Below are 14,600 nucleotides of genomic sequence, written 5' to 3'. Positions count from 1 at the left end.
TCTGCAGTTCTGAATCATGACCGGGATCTTTTATCACTGGGACCGCTCCATCTTTCAGTATCAAACGAAATGCGAATCCAGCATCAAACTGGGCCTTGCTTATAAAACATTCGTCACTGAAATGACGGGAACAAACAAACACATTTGCGAATTTCTGCTGCTGCCCCGGAAAAACAAACTGCATCCACTGTTCACGTAACGCTGGGTTCTTTGGGAAGCTGAATAAGGTTTTCTTTCCCTCACAACCAAAAACACACTGACATTCTTCTTGAGCAGGTCCTGTGCAATGCTGCCGACTTCCATAACCCGAATGAAGCACATTGATGGACGTGCTCTTACTCTTGTTCTGTTTGCTGTGTGCGCGCGCTCTTCCGGGAGAAGTGCCCATACAAGAATTCCGCCCTTCATGATGTCATGAAGGGCCATACTCGAAAAAAACTTTCCGAAACTTAAGGTGCATTCACGCCATATTGCAATTACAGTGACTACAAGATACCAACTTGTAAAAAGCGTTCACGTCCTCGTAGAACTCGTAATTACAACTTGTGAACTGGGAGCTTCAAGTTGTACCACCTGACCACCTCAGATTCATTAGGCGCTATGTTTAGGCATTGATAGTGCGATAGTCCCGATTCATGTTGTCATCTCGAAATCACAGTAATTACGACATGGTGTGAATTTGGCACAGAAATACTCTGTCAAACGTCCAACTCGTTTTTTTGAAACGTTGGCCATGTTTAGCATGAGAATCCAACTCTTTAACAGTGTAAATAACTCAGAATGCATGAAATAGCATTAGCCCCCCCTTTAAAGGATCTACCATTGTGCATCCTTGTATTATACATGGCCATGTTTTTCCTGATTGGACTGTTCGACTTGTAAAATGAAACGGTCTCTTTTTTTCACCCCATTTCACATGTTTTCCGTGACCATTTGACATTTTTCTTCTCAAACACTGAAAGGACTGTTTATACAATGCGTGTGAATATGAGGCGCAATTGGGTGTCTATTGCTAAGCGTCTAGCCCAGGGGTAGGCAAGTTCGGTCCTAGAGAGCCGCAGTCCTGCAGAGTTCAGCTCCAACCCTGAAAAAAGGCCCACCTGCCTATAGCCTTAGTAATCCTGAAGACATTGATTAGCTTGTTCGGGTGTGTTTGATTAGGGTTGGAGCTGAGCTCTGCAGGACTGCGGCTCTCTAGGACCGAACTTACCTACCCCTGGTCTAGCCGTTACCCAACTAACAGTAAACATTCTCAGAACTTTGTGGCAAGGTTCTTTCAAAGTAACATTCTTCCAGTAACATTAACAAAACGTTTGTTCATCTGGTCTTAAAATGTTCTCAAAATGTCAGCACAAGGCGGCTTGTCCAGCAGATGAGTAGGCTCGCCCGGCGAGAGCCGAAGTCGCCCTACACGGCTTGGACGGGTGAGCCGCCTTTGCCTTCCAGCCGATGGCCGTGGGTGGGCAGAGATGCGCGGCCACTGACTCATCCAGGGGAGGCAGTCTGTCGTAACCTTTTTCTTCGGCGCCGTCGACTGATGTGAGGGCGGACGAAGATGAGGCACGAAGGCGGGCCGAATAGGGGGCACGCCAAGACCTGGTGTTCTGGTCGTGGACCTCCGGAAAGAATGGTGAAGCTCGTTGTCAGGGGGCCTGACTGTGCCCCAGCAAGAACCACTCATCCAGGCGGCTGCGGGTGGGCTCCTCCGGCGGAGACCACTCCAAACCCATCTCCTCCACCGCTTTAGACAAGACGCGGAAAAGCTCGGCGTCAATGCCCGTGTTGGCTGTGCTGGGTTGTGCAGATGGCAAGGGGGCGGGGGTTTGCTCTTTGAAATTTGCTTTTATATAGCCGGATAGCGGCAGGGAACCGGAGACCGTCGCTGCTGCAGCATGAGGCGGCGTGAAGCGGCGAGAATGGCCGAGCAGGAAGGTGTCTCTCGATCCGCTGCTTGGCTTGATCACGGCGAAGGCTTCGTAGTCTCATAGAGCGAAGATCTAGTAGTCGTCGCTGAAGGAGAATAATCTTAGGATCTTCTTCTTCTTCTTCTTTTGTGTTTAATGGCGGTTGGCAAACCAGTTTAAGGTGCATTTCCGCCACATACTGGGATAATCTGAGGATCTAATGGCGATGTGCCGCTTATATAGCCAGAGGACCCCGCAGTTACACTGCGTTATTGAAAGGCTTCAGTCATCAGAGAAAAAGGAGTTTTCCCCCCCAAGCGTCTTAAACAGACACAGTACGAGTGAAGTATCGATAGGGAACCCTCACTTCGAGTTATCCACCGTATTTTAAAATATTTTATATATCCCTCCATGGAATATTTAATTCCCACTTGAATGGTGGCCTTTCTGTGTCCAAATTGTGCTAAAACATCGTGGGACAAGGTTTTTACACTGACAGCTGTCATTGTAAGACAGTGAGCAACTCTGTTTGTTTGTCCGAGGGAGCAACAGTAACCAAGGAGGGCGGGGCTTACTGATAGGTCAATTGCTTAAAACATTTGGGTTCCATTTATTTAAACACGCTTGCTATTATCATCTGCGTAAGGCAAGGCTAAACTCCTTTTCATTTCAGAATATTATTATCAGGGTGTTTCTGAAATGATAGTTGCCACAACCAGGCAAAAATAACTATTATGGGCTGTTGATTACAATTGCATATTGTGACAGGAGGATGTCATGCAAGGTGTTTAACATCGACCTTCAGCATTGTTGACAGATCTTTGTTCACACTCTTTTGCTTGAATCTGTAATGCATTGAGAGCACTCTGTGAAAGATGTTATGTCAGGTAACCTAATGCGTTTAATTTGGTGCCATCTAAGTGAACTTTAAAATTCTGTCATCATTTACTCGCCCTCAAGTCTTCTGAAACCCATTTCTTTTTTGGAACACAAAATGAGTTATTTATAGCAGAATGTCCTTCTGCTCTCTTCCATATAATGATAGTAAATTGTGGCCACAGCTGTTTCTCACACAAAGTTATTGTATATGGCTTAAGAAGACTTGAAATATAGCACACAAGTTGTATGGACCACTTTTATGATGCTTTGACAGCACCTGGACACCATTCACTTTCAAAGTATGGAAGAAAGCAGCGCTGATATTTTGCTTTGGTGTTACATGGAAAAAAGAAAGACATACAGATTTGGAATACCTTGAGAGTGAGTAAATAGTGACAGAATTTAGATTTTGGGGTGAATTAAGATAACAACAGCACGTTTTCACTTTTTATGGTGCAGGTTAGTTTTTGTTTAATACTGGATGAGTCATCCGACTCATCCGACTCCGCTTTCTTTTTCTCTTATATTACAACATATTAATGTGGTAATAAATTATGTCTTAAAATGTAGGCATTCGATATTTAGTTTGTGAAGGGACACTGCGGGATGTCGTCTACCCTGTTGTTTTTCTAAACCTGAAGAATATAATTTCCCTGTCAAATCCTGAGCTTTTAAAAGCAGCTAATTCAGAGCTTTGTAGATCAATATCAGTAATACTGTAAGATAATGTGAAGGTTCCCGCTGCAGCAAAAGACTTACCATAATCAGCTTTTCCTTTGTGCAGAGCTGCTGTATTCTGCACATTTTGTCAAGGGGGTTGACAGTCTAATTGAAGCAGATTGTGGTAATCAAGTAAAGGAATGACTTTTGGCATTATGGAACATTAAGAGATATCTGATTTGCTCCAGAAATTATTGATCCACGATAAGAATAGTTCATAATTGGTGCCTTTTGCACTGTTGAGTTGCCTTTACAAGTCATCGTTCTCCACAGTAAAGAACTCAAATGAGCCTTGGACATGATAAATGGCATTGCTTTCGAGAACTGTAAATGTGATCTGCATGAGATAGCTAAAACTATGGAAGCTTGTTTCTGCCAGAGGATTAAAAAAAAAAGTTAAAAAAAAAATGTGACTTTTATCTGCCAGTTTGGATTTTTTTTTTTATTCAATAGTTCATAATTGGTGCCTTTTGCACTGTTGAGTTGCCTTTACAAGTCATCGTTCTCCACAGTAAAGAACTCAAATGAGCCTTGGACATGATAAATGGCATTGCTTTCGAGAACTGTAAATGTGATTTGCATGAGATAGCTAAAACTATGGAAGCTTGTTTCTGCCAGAGGATTAAAAAAAAAAGTTTAAAAAAAAATGTGGCTTTTATCTGCCAGTTTGGATTTTTTTTTTTTATTCCCCCTCATAATTCTGAGGAAAAAAAGAATTGTGAGGTGTAAACTTGCCATTTTGAGAAGAAAAGAGAAAAAAGTCGAAATTGTGAGATATAAACTCTCAATTGCGAGACAAAAGTCAGAATCGGGAGATAAAATGTTGCAGTTGCCTTTTTTATGGAGGAATAAATAAATAAATAAATAAATAAATAAATAGAATTGCGAGATGTGAACTCAGAATTCTGTGAAAAAATTCTGTCCAAATTCTGAGTTTATATCTCACAATTCTGATTTTCTTTTCTGAGAGTTGCAAGTTTATAGCATGCAATTCTGACTTTTTTCTCAGAATTGCAAGTTGCAATTCTGAGTTTATATCTTGCAGTTCTTAGAAAAATGCTCAGAATTGTGAGAAAAAAGTCTGAATTGTCAGAAACAAGCTTTCATAAAAACTTGTTTTATTATTATTTTGGATGTTAAATGTTGAAAAAAAATCTATTTGAAGTAGCTGATTGATGATATTGTATTTCAGCAAATTTGTAAAAAGAAAATGCAAATAATGTGAAAACATACTGTTAATCATTATTATTTATTTGCGTTTTATTATATTTATAGTCTATTTTTAATCTATTTTTAGTTCTTTGGAACTGATTTAATCTTCTTCAGTGCTGAAACATTGCTGTTTACTCTTCTGTCATAGCAAAACCGTGTGAGTGTGTGTTATTGCGATTATAAGCATGACATGGTGCAGTCAGGCTTGAAACAAATCTGAGCCATGCTACTGTGATTATGCAGTCAGCTGAAGTGTAGGCTGACCAATGGGAACAATGAACTGAAACTACCCATTTCATGATGATTATTGCGATGGTGGCAAAAACAACTGGAAGCTTAAAATCAATTATGCATGAAAATGCTGTCATCCACGCTGACTCTGGAAAGCTTGTGATTCACCACCCAGTGCTTTTTGTGCACAAGGAAATATCAAAATAATACTTACTCTTTCTTAACGATTCCATGGCTGTTCTGAAAGGTTTTAAAGAGATCGTTTGCCCAAATATGACACTTCTGCCAAATCATTATGAGTTGTTTTCTTGCATGGAAGCAGAATGTCCAAGCAGCTCGTTTCCAGTGAAAGTGAATGGAGACCAAGGACCGTCTTTGCTAGATAACTCCTTTTGTGCTCCATGCGAAGAAGAGAAAAGATGACAAGAGTTTTCATTATAGGCTTGAACTCTCGCTTTAATATCATCAGGGCCCCTAGATAAGAATTACGCTTTTGTAATCAATCTCAAACTCAAGCAAGCCGAGAGGGTAGCGCACAGAGATCTGAATCAAAGCAATTGGAGAATATTAGAGTGGGGGAAAACACAAGCTTTTAATGTGATATGAAAGCTAAATGTTCTTTGTACTGATTGATTTTTAATGTTCCCAACTCCCGACATTTCCTTCACTCTCTTTACAAATACAACAGTGACTTTCTGGCATTATAGTCTTTTTTTGGCGGCTCTAAGTGAGGCAACACCACAAAGAGGACTTTTATATGACAAAAGTATTTATTTTTTATTTATTTATTTGGTAACACTTTATTTTAGGGTTTCTTAACTAGTTGCTTATTAGCATGCATATTACTAGAATATTAGCCATTTATTAGTACTAACTAAGCACATAGGCCTATTAATGCCTTAAGCCCCGTTCACACCGATAACTATAAAGATAACTATAAAGATAACGATATTAGCGTCCACACCAGAGAACGATATCGTCTGATTATTGCGTCTGTCGCTTTAAATTCTCCAGCTCGTTATAGCAGGATGGATTCTGATTGGCTGTCAGTGTTTTATCTTTCATCAGCTGAAAAAAAAAACGTTTTGAAAGTGATCACAACGATATCGTTCCTCTGTATCGTTATCGTTATAGTTGTGGTGTGAACTATGCTATTCTTATTGATTGAGAACGATTTTTAGAACTATATCTTTATCGTTATCTTTATAGTTATCGTGCTTGGTGTGAACGGGCCTTTATTCTACATGACCTTATTCTACATCCCTAATCCTACCCAATACCTAAACTTAAAAACTACCTTACTAACTATTAATAAGCAGCAAATTAGGAATTTATTGAGGGAAAGGTCATAGTTAATAGTGAATAAGTGTTCCCTATTCTAAAGTGTTGCCATTTATTTTTTGTATGTGTGTTCTGGGTTCTTGATCTTACAATTGCTTGTTTGCAATTTAGTATTGCCGAACCCTGTGTTAAATGTTTTAGAAATGAATGGGAATAATAGAGGAATTTCTATCAGGTTCTTTAGCTTTCTGATCAATTTTTCACCCTACTCAGTCATTATGTTTGTAAAGCTTGCCTGATCTACACCCTTGGTCTCTCAGAAGTAATCTTCTTTTGAATGCCAGCTGACCATTAATCTGTATGAGCCCTCAAACCATTCTCAGGTTTTCCTGGGGCTTTTTTGCTCATAGTCTCTTTGTATTTAACCGTCCTTATATCAAATGCCACAACAGAGTGAATACGTCCTATTGATCACAGTAGACTTTATTCTTATTTGCCAGTAGCAACTTTAATCACTTATACTCTCTATGAATTTAGGGATGTAACGATTACCGGTTTGACGATAAATCATGATAAAATTCCCCACGGTTAGTATTACCGTTTCATCTTTTAATTATCATTAAAACCGTATTAGATTACCGCGATTTGAACAACTCGCGATAAATAAAAAAACGGACCGAATTTGCATGCCCTGCTGTCAATTTTGACCGGTTGTTGAAAAACAAGCTAATGTGGATTCTACACATTTAAACAATTCAGATAAGTTTTCTAGAATTATTTATGGAGCAGATAAAATACATATAATCATTTATTAATCAATTATCATTTTGACATATCTTTTCTTTATTTAAAGGCTGAAATGTGAGGTTTACCTTTTTATTAAACTTTTTCAAAGCTTTATTTGAACATTTACATGAGATATTTCAACATGCTATCAATCTGTTGTCAGTCAAGTTGTCATTTAAAATCCGAACATCATTGGTAATGTTATTGTTTTAGTGATTATGCAAACAAAAATTCATTTTATTTGTTGTTTGTTGATTTTTAAATATAAAACTTTTTAACATCTCCAGCACATTTAAACAATACCGTGATAATACTGATAACCGTGATAATTTTGGTCACTATAATCGTGATAAGAAATTTTCATACCGTTACATCCCTATAATATATATGCCATTATGTAGCTGTAAAGCTTTACATTTCTTAAGGTATTAAATGACTACGATTTGTTTGAAATTAGGTTTCTTTGTTTGAACTCGACAGTACTGACAGTGTTCTGTGTTCTCTCTCATTTTCAGATGAAAGAGAAGATGTTCAAAAGAAAACCTTCACAAAATGGATAAACTCACAGTTTGCTAAGGTAATAATACTTGAGCGTTGTTGTTTTTTTATCGTGTTGAGGTAACACTGAATCACCTTTGATGGGATAGTTCATTCAAAAGCTGAATATCTTGTCATCATTTATTTACTCATCCTCACGTTGTTCCAAACTTGTATGAGCTTCTTTCTTCTGCTGAACACAAAAGAAGATTTTTGAAGAATGCGTGTAACCAAACAGCCATTGACTTTATAGTATTTTTTTTCTGTACTGTAGAAGTCATTGGCTACCACCAAATGTTTGGTTACCAAGATTCTTCAAAATATCTTCAACTTAAATAATTTGAGGTTAAGTAAATGATGACAGAATTTTCATTTTTTGGTGATCTATCTGTTTAATGGCAGATAAAAAAAAAATCGTAATTATGCAAAATCTGTTTTGATTAACCAACTCAGACAATCTTTAAATTGCGATTTCCAGAGAAATCTTCATGGATTTCTGTTGTTGCATCCTGGAATAGCATGTTATAGGTGTATAAACTGAAATGTTTTTATTCATCCTCCTACTACACGGTGGGCGGATGAGGAGATGTAATGTAGACAGGCTTGATATCAAGGTTAAAAGTTAAGATTCACACTTGCACATAGTCTTGATTTTGAGGTTAAAAGTTAAGATTCATCCTTGCACAAAGTCTCGTCACTAACCTTCATCTATGTCAGGTTGAGAGTTTGAATGCTTGAATGTTTGCTTTAGATTTGTTTGTTTGACGTACCACGCTTCAAGGTAAAGCATTTCAAAATAGAGGTTTTTGCGTTCTCTTTGTAACTCTTTTAGCGTCCTTTTTACAGTATGTTAACAGAGGAAGGACTTCGGTTCTTTGTCCTTCAAACTGAGAGAGAAGTGTTTGCTGCAAAGCATAGCTGTGAGGGAAAAAGCTTAGAGAATGTCTACTTTTTCTACTCAAAAATAAATAAATATATAAATAAAATAAAAAACAAAATAAAATAAAACTAAAGGTGTCATCTTGTCATTCTCATTTATTTTTGATTATGTACACCCTCAAATACTCCACTTTAAAATACTGGGCACACTTCATAGACAGTTTAGTGCTGTGAATAAAGGCCTAAATAAAGACCCGCAGCTTTCTTGTTCTACAAGTTCTGTTTATTCTCCAGACAAGAAGACCCCCTATCGATGACCTCTTCATTGATCTGTGTGATGGCCGACGTCTTCTTGAACTCCTGGAGGGTCTCGTTGGCCATGAACTAGTGGGTCCATCTTTAAATTTCAACAAAATAAGTTCTTAAAGGAATAATTCACCCCAAAAGGACACTTCTCACCATCATTTACTCATGAATACAAAATATGTTTTGAGGATAGTCATCATAGTACTCTTTTCCATACATTTACAATGAATGTGGAATAAGGATTTCAAGCTTCATAACGGTTGAAAAATCATCAGAAAGATATCAAAAATTGGTCAGTGCATCTCACGCAATACATTTCAAAACTAATGAAGTCAAACAATAGTTTTGAGTAAGAAACAAAACAGAAATGAAAGTCATTAATGAAAGTTTAACATTTGCACGAATGTAATTCTCATTGGCATGTTCATGGGAGAAAAAGTGATGTCAGATTCATAATTATGATTCTCCTAAGTTGGCTCTTTTAAAAGCAAACTGCTTTTTAAATAATTGTACTATTTTGCATCTTTAAATGTACCCCGTCCAATTATATTCATTATGAATCATTATTTGAAGTTTAAGATTCTTATTTTAAGGCATTATTTTAAGATTTAAGATTATGTCTTTCTCTTTTGAAAGAACAAAAAAAAAACTTTACAATTTTTTAAATATTTAAAATGAGTGACTAGATTATTACTACATGTTATTTTAATGTGTAAAACATTTTGGGGTTAAATTAACAACCGATTTATGAACATGTACATTTTATATACTGCTACCATAATAATGGTATATACTATAATTTTGGTCATAACGGCCACCCCTTCATTAGGGTGAGTAAATGATGACAGAATTTTAATATTTGGGTGAACTATCCCTTTAATTGTCTCTGAGGGCTGATATTCTGAGACGCTTTTCATTGTTCTATTTTTATCAAGGAAAAAATACTCCTGGTTTCAAAGCGTTTGGACAAGGCTGAGTGCATAAATGGCTGAATTAATTTGCAATGGATGCTCAGAGTTGAGTTCTGATACAGTATATTCTTCATTTGCAGGTTAAAGAACGTGGTTTCACTCGAGTGCACTCCCTCAACAATGTTAACAGGGCCCTGCAGATCCTTCAGAAGAACAATGTGAGTTAATTGGTTCAACAGGCTGTTTTACTATTCACAGCTTTTGGAAGTTTCGGTTGAGCTTTTTTTTAAAAATGCAAGACAAAATTATGCAGAAGCAAAATTTACAGTTGAATAAGGTAATGGCACTTATCCATTTCAAAGACATAAAAGCTTTTCTGCTTGATAAAATGTAGTGAAACAACTAGACAGCTTGAATACGTGTTTGAAGAACTAAATAAGAGCCAAGAATGATTGCAAATTATAATGTCTGGTTGAAAATAATTTTCCTGCAAATATCAAACTGTTGATATCTAAAACTGATGTGGCTGAAGTATCTAATCCTTATCTTGTTTAAAGTCAACATAAAATCAAAACTGACCCTGTTTACTGTCTTAATACATATTCCTGGTCGCATTATAAGCAACGAAGGTTCTTACATTCCCATCCGCTCCATTTCTAGGTTGAGCTGGTGAACATTGGAGGAGCTGACATTGTAGATGGGAATCATAAACTGACCCTGGGGCTCATCTGGAGCATCATTCTCCACTGGCAGGTATGAGAGTTCAATACAGTGGAATCAGATCTTCAATCTTTCTGGTTTGCCTTCAAGGGCACTAAAGGATCTTTATCATCCATTATGTTGTTCTATCAAAGGTTTTATATGTAGCACATTTGCAGTGGACTGACATGTGAATATCTGTACAGGAACTCGTTTCCTCTGTGTTTTTTTCTGTTCATCTGATAAGGTGGCCCTACTGTGGTTTATGTTCAGAGCAAATGATGTCATCCTCCTTCATCTTATGTTGGAGGTGGTTACAGGAATAAGGGCATTTAAGGCTCAGTAATGTTTTGGCATTTAGACTAGTTTGAAAAAATACTGATTACCATATTCATCTACCATGGAATTTACATTATACTTCTAAATATTTCAGAGATTACCTTGGTGTTATAATGGTACATGTAAAAAAAAAAAAAAAAAGGGTAATACCATGGTGATATTTGTTATACAGTACTGTTCAAAATGTTTTAAAATTAATTAAGTAACCCATGAATAAATTAACATTTGGTAACACTTTAGAATAGGGAACACATATTCACTATTAACTAAGAGTTTTCCCTGAACAAACTCCTGATTTGCTGCTTATTAATAGTAAGTTAGTTAAGTTTAGGTACGGGTGGATTAAGGGATCTAAAATACGGTCATACAAATAAGGCATTACTATGTGCTTTATAAGTAGTAATAAACAGCCAATATGATAGTAATATGCATGCTAATAAGCAACTAATTAATAGCGAGAATTAGTCCTTAAGATAAAGTGTTACCTAACATTTTTATTCAGCAAATATGCATTACATTGAACAAAAGTGACCATTTATAATGTTGCATATATTTCTATTTAAAATAAATGCGGTTCTTCTGAACTTTCTATTTACCAAAGAATCCTGAAAAAAAAAAATTAAGTCTCAAAATTGTTTTAAACAACCTTAATGATAAGAAATGTTTCTTGAGCACCAAATCAGCATATTAGAATGATTTCTGAAGGATCATGTGACACTGAAGACTGGAGTAATGATGCTGAAAATTCAGCTTTGTCATCACAGGAATAAAATACATTTTAAAATATATTTCAAATATAAAACAGTTATTTTAAATAGTAGTAATATTTCTTATAATAATGTTACTATTTTTATTGTATTTCTGGTCAAATAAATGCAACCTTGGTGAGGCTTCTTTCAAAAATCTTACAGACCCCAAACATTGGACCGGTAGTGTATTTCCACATTTTTGTACTTCATATTTACTCTTAAGCATTTTAAAGAATTCCATGGTATTACCATGGTACACATCCAACCAGGATATTACCATTGAACAGATATGTACTATGATATGTACCATGGTACTGACTGATATATGCCGCATTCATCTAATATGAATGGTATTACCAAGGTACAAGCGTTATCTTATCCGGTTAATAAAATTGTAATCATAAAGTCTGCCTCTAAATGTTACCTTTATGAGGTCATGTTGCTATGTTTGTCACTGTTCTGATAAATATGTATATATCCTCTCCTTTACCGTACAGGTTAAGGATGTGATGAAAGATGTCATGGCAGACCTACAGCAGACAAACAGTGAAAAGATTCTGTTAAGCTGGGTCAGGCAGTCCACTAAAAACTACAAAGACGTCAGTGTGGTCAACTTCTCCAGCAGCTGGGCCGATGGTTTTGCCTTCAATGCTCTCATTCACAGCCACAGGTGTGTGGGGTTGTTATTTTGGGGTGCTTTTTTGAAAATCGCAGAAATCATTGGTTTCACGACTAATGAAATTGAAAATTAATGTTTTATATTCAGTGGTCATAAACTGCATGGTTGAATACTGGCTTGGCCTAAAGCAATTTTTGAAGCTGATTATGGCTTATTGTTTTTCTATTTTTCTGTGTAGTTCATTTGGGTAATGAACCAGCTGTTTCGATCTGCTTTTAGCTATTTCAAGCATGTGCACAGAAAAATAATTTAAGTTATTAAATATCCTATATTAATTACATCATCTGCTTTGTCTTTTTTTGCCAGGCCAGAACTGTTTAACTGGAGTGTGGTAGAGCAACAGGATAATGCCATTGAAAGACTGGATCACGCCTTCAACGTTGCGGAGAAGAGTTTAGGCATCGACCGACTGTTGGACCCTGAGGGTATGACCTCCTCTTTTCTTCTTCTTGTTCACGATAGCCTTTGAAGTTTTTCTGAGTATTACAGACAGGGCTTTTTTACTTTAATTTTTTTTTCTTTTCTTTTTTTTTTTGGATGGAAGGAAACGTCTTGTTACATCAACATCTAAAACAGAATTTCATCATATAATTTATGCCAGAGAGGGATTAATTCATAGATGAGCTTGTATCACTTATGACTTGTTCTGTATGGACAGATACCAAGGAAAGGAACGTTCTAATAAGATCTAATATAAAGTATATGCATGATGTTTCTTTCCAATGGATAAATGCATAGAGAACATGCATAGTTTATATAATTAAATGATAGTTATATTTACACTACATTCAAAAGTTTGGAGAAAAAATTATTTTGGACTCTTTTGAAACCCACTCTTTTGGTGCTCAAGAAATGTTTCTTGAGCACCAAATCAGCACATTAGAATGATTTCTGAAAGCTCATATGACACTGAATATTGGAGTAATGGTGCTGAAAATTCAGCTTTGCCATCACAGAAATAAATTACATTTTAAAACAATAAAATATGAAACAGTTTTTTTATTCTAATAATATTTCACAATATTGCTGTTTTTGTTATTTATGTATTATTTATATATAATTTATGTATTTTTGATTAAATAAATGCAGCCTTTGTGAGCATAATAGACTTCTTTCAAAACATCAAAAAAAAATCATACAAATCCAAAACTTAGTAGTACACATACAACATTCTACAAAGCAATGTTTGCAGCGATCATCTGCTTCTCACATTTGTCTATTGTGAAAAAGACTAATAATCTCACATATGTCTCCTCTAGGAGTTAGCTTAATTAAGTCAATTAAGTCATTGCTTAACTCATGGGCATATCTTTTCTCCTTCGCAGATGTTGCTATAGCTCATCCAGATAAGAAATCCATCATTATGTACGTCACCTCTCTGTTCCAAGTGCTGCCCCATGGCGTGAGCATGGAGGCCATCCAAGAAGTAGAGACACTCCCTCGAGCTAAAGTAACCAAGGAGGAGCACTTCCTCTTTCAAACCCAACAGCGGTACTCCCAGCAGGTCAGAGGAACACACACACACACATAGACACGCACAGTTTTGAACGGTGTGCAGTAATCATAATGCATGGACCCATTATCTCTGGCGCCACATATGTCTGATATGAAAGCCTGAGACTTCTTTGGTTTCAAAAAGGTTTTCAGACGTTCTCAGGATGCCGATTGCACCTCTAACTTCTCAACACACTTTGCCAGCTGACATTGAATTATGTTTTGTAATTTGTGATCTAATTTTGCCCATCTGCATTCCAACGTCCTCATCGTCTTTCTCACTGCCATATCCAGCTCATCACTCTACTCTCCTCAGTATTTCCATCCATCTCTGTGGCTTTTGTTTTGCTTTTTACAGTCTTTCTTGTCTTCTGTACTTCTTTTAGATCACAGTCAGTGTGGCCCAGAGTCGTGTTCGCAGCCCATCTCCCTCCTATAAGCCTCGATTCAAAAGCTATGCCTTCACTCAAGCTGCCTACGTCAAGACACCTGAACAGCAGAGGAAGTTCCTCACAACACAGGTTGGTTTTTGTTGACTGCTGGTTCTTCCACATCATTGCCAGGAGTTGTAGTTTGTTTCTACTGTACAACAACCTCCGACTGATATCAGTGGTGTCACACTTCACTTGCTAAAGCTTGTTCCAACTAATTGATTGTATTGGCCTGGCAGACAACAATATTGACAAAATGCCATAGATTTGCAATGAGGAAAGGACCTGAGGGATATTTCAGAGACTTGGGGTAAGCTTTTTGGATTTTAAAGGAACACTCCACTATTTTTGAAAATAGGCTCATTTTCCAACTCCCCTAGAGTTAAACAGTTGAGTTAACTCTGGGTCTGGCGGTAGCACTTTTAGCTGTAGCTTAGCATAGATCATTGAATCTGATTAGACCGTTAGCATCTCGCTCAAAAAAGACCAAAGAGTTTCTATATTTTTCCTATTTAAAACTTGACTCTTCTGTAGTTACATCGTGTACTAAGACCGACGGAAAA

The 14,600-nt window shown here is 36.8% G+C and overlaps 1 protein-coding gene across 1 annotated transcript in view; it reads left to right on the top strand.

Annotated features, from left to right (window-relative positions):
* Positions 1-14,600, top strand: part of LOC107758879 (dystrophin-like) — a 111,255-nt gene that overhangs the window by 7,105 nt on the left and 89,550 nt on the right. Inside the window, exons 2-9 of the mRNA XM_016576710.1 lie at positions 7,529-7,590; positions 8,724-8,816; positions 9,787-9,864; positions 10,307-10,399; positions 11,931-12,103; positions 12,419-12,537; positions 13,438-13,616; positions 13,993-14,127. Coding sequence (XP_016432196.1) covers positions 7,529-7,590; positions 8,724-8,816; positions 9,787-9,864; positions 10,307-10,399; positions 11,931-12,103; positions 12,419-12,537; positions 13,438-13,616; positions 13,993-14,127 — 932 coding nt within the window. The remainder of the gene's footprint in view (positions 1-7,528; positions 7,591-8,723; positions 8,817-9,786; positions 9,865-10,306; positions 10,400-11,930; positions 12,104-12,418; positions 12,538-13,437; positions 13,617-13,992; positions 14,128-14,600) is intronic.

The sequence above is a fragment of the Sinocyclocheilus rhinocerous genome, unplaced genomic scaffold (assembly GCF_001515625.1).
Source record: "Sinocyclocheilus rhinocerous isolate Xijiao unplaced genomic scaffold, SAMN03320098_v1.1 scaffold1435, whole genome shotgun sequence".
Lineage (NCBI taxonomy): Eukaryota > Metazoa > Chordata > Actinopteri > Cypriniformes > Cyprinidae > Sinocyclocheilus > Sinocyclocheilus rhinocerous.
This window is presented reverse-complemented; position numbering and strand designations above follow the sequence as displayed.